Source organism: Bos grunniens, chromosome 3, assembly GCF_055505025.1.
Source record: "Bos grunniens cultivar Pamir isolate PY7600 chromosome 3, Bosgru_T2T1.0, whole genome shotgun sequence".
Classification (NCBI taxonomy): Eukaryota; Metazoa; Chordata; class Mammalia; order Artiodactyla; family Bovidae; genus Bos; species Bos grunniens.
In genome coordinates, this window is record NC_141167.1 from 2,395,085 (window position 1) to 2,401,217 (window position 6,133).

Sequence of the window (6,133 nt, forward strand, 5' to 3'; positions counted from 1 at the left end):
TTGCAAATATTTTTTTCATGTCTGTTTCTTTTACTGTTTCAATGTGTCTCTGTAAACTAAATATTTTTAACTTCTATAAAGTTCTAATTATCAAATGTTTCCCTCTGTAGCTTACACAACTTGTGTCCTATCAAAGAAATGCTTGCCTAACCCAAAGTTTTAAAGATGGTCTCCTGCATTTTCTTCCACAGGTTTTAAATTTTTACACTTTATACTTAGGAATCTTGTCTATTTTGAGTTAATCATTATTGGGGTTGATGTGTGTCTTTTTGCATATGGATGTTCAATTGTTTCAGAACAACTTGTTGAAAACACTATTTCTCCATTGAATTAGCCTGCCGTTACGTCAAAAATAAATGGACGTTATATACATAAATTTAGTCTGTATTCTTGATTCTGTTTCAGTATGCCCAAATTACACTGTTGTGATTTCTCTGGTTTTTATAGTAAATCCTGAAATCAAGTTGTTTAAGTCCTTCGACAATTTTATTCTATTAAAATTAATTTTGCCTACTTTTTAAGTACACAAAAATTCAAGAGAACAGTTTTAGGATATTAGTTCCTTGACCAAGGATCAAATCCATGCCTCCTCTCTGGCCACCCTCCTTCACGTGGCTGTGTGCTTCTGGCCCAGTCTCCGCAGGGCATCCTTCACATCCTTGTTTCTCAGACTGTAGATGAGAGGGTTCAGCATCGGGATGACCAGGGTATAGAAGACAGAGACTGCCTTGCCCTGCTCCATGGACTCCACAGCTCCCGGCTGGGCATACATGACAAAGACAGTCCCAATAAGGACGGTCACTGCAGTCATGTGGGAGCCACAGGTGGAGAAGATTTTGTGGCGTCCAGCTGCTGAGTGCATCCTCAGGATGGTCACTATGATGTAGCCATAGGAGATGAAGACCACAATTGTCACACCCACAATGATGACCCCACAGATGCCAAACAAGAGCAGCTCATTGAGGGCTGTGTTGCCACAGGCAACCCGGAGCAGGGGGGGCACATCACAGAAGAAGTGGTTGACGTGGTTGGAGCTGCAGAACGGGAGGCTGAATGTGAAGCTGGTCTGCAGGATGGAGTTGAGGCAGCCCCCACAGTAGCAGCCCAGCACCAGGCGGGCACAGACTGAGGGGCACATGGTGATGGGATAGCGCAGGGGGCTGCCAATGGCCACGAAGCGGTCATAGGCCATCACGGCCAAGAGGAACCCCTGGCTGGTGCACATCAGGGAGAAGAAGAACAGTTGAGTGGCACAGCCAGCAAAAGTGATGACCTTGGAGGAGGACAGGAAGTTGACCAGGGCCTTGGGGGCGATGACAGATGAGTAGCACAGGTCCAAGAAGGAGAGGTTCTTGAGGAAGAAGTACATTGGGGAGTGCAGACGGGCATCCAGGGTGATGACCATGATCATGGTGAGGTTCCCCAGGATGGCCACCACGTACAGGGCCAGGAACAGAGCAAAGAGCAGGGCCTGGGTCTGCAGACCACCCTCAAATCCCTCCAGCAAGAACTCCTGAAAAGTCATTACTGAGAGGTTTCCATTTCCATGGGGTGACATGACCTCAGTCCTCAGACCAGCAGAATTACACCTCCAGTGATGGTGAACTAGCTAACCCAAACTAAACTTCCTGCTGAAGACTATTAGAAAAGATCAACAATAAAAATGAAATTTGGTTGAACATTTAGGAGAGTTAGTTAATGACTTAGTGAAGAATTGCTAACGAAGTTCAAGATAAACACAGAGGACCGGGGATTCCAGTGCTGAGAGTTCTTTGCCCTGGAGACATAAACCAGTTTTGGAAAGAAAGTCCAAGAGGCCCAGTGCCCGGGCAGTGACTTTTTGCTCTGTTGCTTGTTTTGTGGAACTACTGGTGACAATAGAAAAAAAGAAAAAAAAAACTTGCAAAACATGTATTTGATACTCGGAACCACCAAGGATGCATCCACAGAAGTAAGTTACTAAAAAAGGAGACAGAGAGACAGGCTGAATCTGAATTGGAAGAGATGATGGCCAAGTGTTTTATCAAACCAATGGAAAATATTAATCTGCAGATTCACGAGGCCTATTAAATTAAAGCAGAGTTAATGCAAAGAACAGCACATTTATGTATATCAGAGTAAAAATATTTAAAACTGAAACAGAGGGAGAAGTCTTAAATGCAGCCTGAGGAAAAACAGACTGTCCCTTCAAAGAATCTACTGCAGCAGTAAGACTTCGGTTGGCTTTCCATCCATTTGTAGCCAGTTGATTTTCAACAGGGTGCCAAGACCAATTAATAGGAAAAGAATAAAATCTTCAACAAACAGTGATGGAATAACTGGAAATCCACATGCAAAAAAAGGAATGAAAAGGTCTACCTCACACTACTTACAAAAATTGACTCAAAACAGGAAAAGCCCTAAAAGTAAGCACTGAAACTATTAGAATAGAAGAAAAGGTCAGTGTAAATTGTCATGACCTGGGATTAGTCAGCATTTTCCTAAATATAACTCAAAAACACAAGCAACAATAGTAAGAAAATGATTGGATTTCATCGAAATTAAAATACTGTATGTCTCAAAGGACATTATCAAGAAAATGAAAATAAAAACCATGAGATAAAATGTCTGCAGATTATATATCTGATAAGGACCTCATCTCCATAAACCATAAAGAACTCTTACAACTCAGCAACAAAAAGACAATCAATTTTTTAAATGGGCAAAGGACTTGAATAAGCATTTCTCCAAAGAAGATACACAAATGGCCATTAAGTACAGGAGAAGATGTTCAACATCATTAGTCATTAGAGGAATCAAGGCTGAAGCCCAGTATGAGATCCACTCAACCCACTAGAACGTCCATAGTGAAAAAGCAGAGAAGAGCACCTGTCAGTGAGGATGCGGGGGAACTGGAACCATCACACAACATTAATATAGATGTAAAAGTGGCGCAGCTGCTCCAGAAAACAGTAGAGCTACCAGAGTGTACAGTAACAATCCCCTCTTAGGCATGTAACCCAAGAGCACTGAAAACATAAAGTCACTTAAAGGCTTGTACACAAATATTTATAATAGCAGTATTCATAATAGCCAGAAAGTGGATGTGAGCCAAATGTCCATCAAATGAGGAATAGACAAAATTTGATATAGCCGTAGAATGGAATAATATTTAGCCATAAAGGGAATAAAGTTCTAATACAAGACACAATATGGAGAAGCCTTGAAAACAATGCTAAGTAAACAAAACCAGATATGAAAGGGCACAAATCCTATGATTCCGTGGAAATGTCCAGAAAAGGCAAACTCAGAGGCAAAAAGTACATTAGCAGTAGCCAGGGGCTGGGAGAGCAGGAGGGAGGAGAATATTCTGAGACTAGCTAGTGGTGATGACAGACAGCATCGTGGATATGCTAAAACAAAAAGGAAAACACACCTGCTTATACACTTTAAAATTGTGAAATTGTAAAAGTTTGTTATATAAGAATTGTTTCTCAATTTAAACAAAAACGAAAGAAGGAGGGTGCTACAAAAAGATTTACCAGCAAGATAAAACGGAGAGAGTTTGTCACTAACAGACACAAACCACGGGAAATCCTGAAAGATGATCTTCAGGTAAAAGGAAATTGATCCCAGATGGAAACTCAGAGATGGCAGAAACAACGAAATCGAGGGAAAGGGCGAAAATATTGAGATATCTAAATAAATGTGGATTTTATAAAATGCTTGAAGGTCAAAACAGATTAAAATAGAAAACACCAAATGTATGCAATTCAGGAGGGGGCAATTAGGGTACAAATAGTCTAAGGCTTTTTGCCTTGTTCAGAAAGTAAATAAAAATGCTACTGTGAGTTGTATTCATTCAAAAATGCAAGTTTAATCTTTTTGTAACAACTGAGAGAAAAAGTGAAGGAATGTGAGACATCCCAAGTAATATAAAGAAGAAATGGAATAATAACAGTTTTCAGTGAATGCAAAGGAATGGAAGGAAATGAAGAACGCGGGCAAGCTCCACTGCTGGGAGAAATGTAAATTGGTGCAGCCACTGTGGAGAACTGGAGGCAGGGTCCTCGAAAAACTAAAAGCAGAGCTACCATATGATTCAGCGATCCCCCTCCTAGGCGTGTATCTGGAGAAAACCATGGTCTGAAAGGATGCCTGCACCCCGCTGTTCACAGCAGCCAGGACATGGAAGCAACCTGAATGCCCATCAGCGGAGGAGGGGCAAGGAAGACGCGGAAACACGTTATGGGAGCATTGCGCGTGTGTGTGCGCTCAGCTGCTCAGTCGCGTCGACTCCACAACTACATGCACAGTAGCCCACCAGACTCCTCTGTCCAAGGAAATTTCCAGGCAAGAACACTGGAGGGGGTTTCCATTTCCTTCTCCAGGGAATCTTCCTGACCCAGGCATCAGTTCGGCATCTCTTGCGTTGGCAGGTGGGTTCTTGATTACTACCCACCTGGGGCTCAGCCATTAAAAAGAATAAAAAATGCCATTTGCAGCAACATGGACGGACCTAGAGATTGTCATACTGAGTGAAGGCAGGCAAAGAGAAATATTGCATGATATTGCATATATGCCCAATCTAGAAAGAAATGATAGAAGTATTTACAAAACAGAAACAGATTCACAGACTTAGAGAACAAACTTATGGTCACCGGGGAGGAAGACTGGGGGGAAGGGATAGCTAGGGAGTTTGGGATGCACGCGCACACAGCAATATTTAAAATGGATCGCCAACAAGGACCTACTGCACAGCACAGGGACTCTGCTCAATGCTATGTGACAAAATAAATGGGAAAAGAATTTGAAAAGGAGTGAATACAGGTACGTTAGCCGAATAACTCTGCTGTACACTTGAAGTTATCACAACGTTGTTGATCAAGTATATTCCAACATACAATAAAAAGTTGAAGTTTGAAAAGAAATACCATGATTACCTTAAACGTCAGGACAGTGCCTCCGTTACCAGGGATCAATGGAAGCTGGGGCTCCTGAACAGCCAGGGCACGTGGGGCATGTGAACTGCTGAGCTGAGACTAGGGGTAGAGCATGTCTTGGCCTGCATGCTTCCTAGGCGGGGGTCTGCTTTGCTATCATGCCTGGACACCGAGTGTGACTCTGTGCACACTTCTGCATGTGTTGTAGTGAAGGTGGAGAGCTGGAGCACTTGTCCGCATCCTGAAGCCGTGGCACTGGAGAGGGGTCCACAGGAGACCTGCCCTTGCTGACCTGGGGAGCAGCCGCCACCGCCTCCTCTGAAGGATCTCAAGCCAGACTGAAAGGGAACACATACAGCACTTAATTTACTGCACAGATGCCTCTTCCTTATGGATCAGAATGAGTTAGAAGTAACCTTGCCTCAAGTCACGTGAGATGAACAAGCAGTTTTTTGCCCCCTGCTTCCTCCCTCTCTAGACTTTTTCCTTTCAGGCTTGGTGACCCCAGTCTTTGCTTGTCCCCACCCAGGTTCTCTGACCACTTCCTTCATTTCTTTCAGTTCAGTGCGGTTCAGTCGCTCAGTCATCCGAGTGATTCCGCAAAGAGTCCGACTCTTTGAGACCCCATGGACTGCAGCACGCCAGGCCTCCCTGTCCATCACCAACTCCCGGAGTTTACTCAAACTCATGTCCATTGAGTCAGTGATGCCATCCAACCATCTCACCCTCTGTCATCCCCTTCTCCTCCTGCCTTCAGTCTTTCCCAGCATCAGAGTCTTTCCCAATGAGTCAGCTCTTTGCATCAGGTGGCTAAAGTATTGGAGCTTCAGCTTCAGCATCAGTCCTTCCAGTGAATATTCAACACTGATCTCCTTTAGAATGGACTGGTTGAATCTCCTTGCAGTCCAAGGGACTCTCAAGAGTCTTCTCCAACACCACAGTTCAAAAGCATCAATTCTTCAGCACTCAGCTTTCTTATAGTGCAACTCTCACATCCATATATGACTGCTGGAAAAACCATAGCCTTGACTAGATGGACCTTTATTGGCAAAGTAATGTCTCTGCTTTTTAATATGCTATCTAGGTTGGTGATAACTTTCCTTCCAAGGAGTAAGCATCTTTTAATATCATGGCTGCAGTCACCATCTGCGGTGATTGTGGGGCCCCCAAAAGTAAAGTCTTTCAGTGTTTCCACTGTTTCCCCATCTATT

General features: G+C 43.4%; 1 protein-coding gene across 1 annotated transcript; it reads right to left on the minus strand.

Annotated features, from left to right (window-relative positions):
* Window positions 1-467: 467 nt before the first annotated feature.
* Window positions 468-2,925, minus strand: LOC147374838 (olfactory receptor 9S13-like). The gene has a single exon (XM_086375366.1). It carries the CDS (start codon window positions 1,556-1,558, stop codon window positions 608-610), a length of 951 nt encoding a protein of 316 aa, XP_086231492.1. The 5' UTR covers window positions 1,559-2,925; the 3' UTR covers window positions 468-607.
* Between the last annotated feature and the right edge of the window lie 3,208 nt (window positions 2,926-6,133).

What these genes read in the sequence shown, in the direction of transcription:
- LOC147374838 (XM_086375366.1), bottom strand. Translation starts at nt 1,558, where the DNA reads ATGTCACCCCATGGAAATGGAAACCTCTCAGTAATGACTTTTCAGGAG.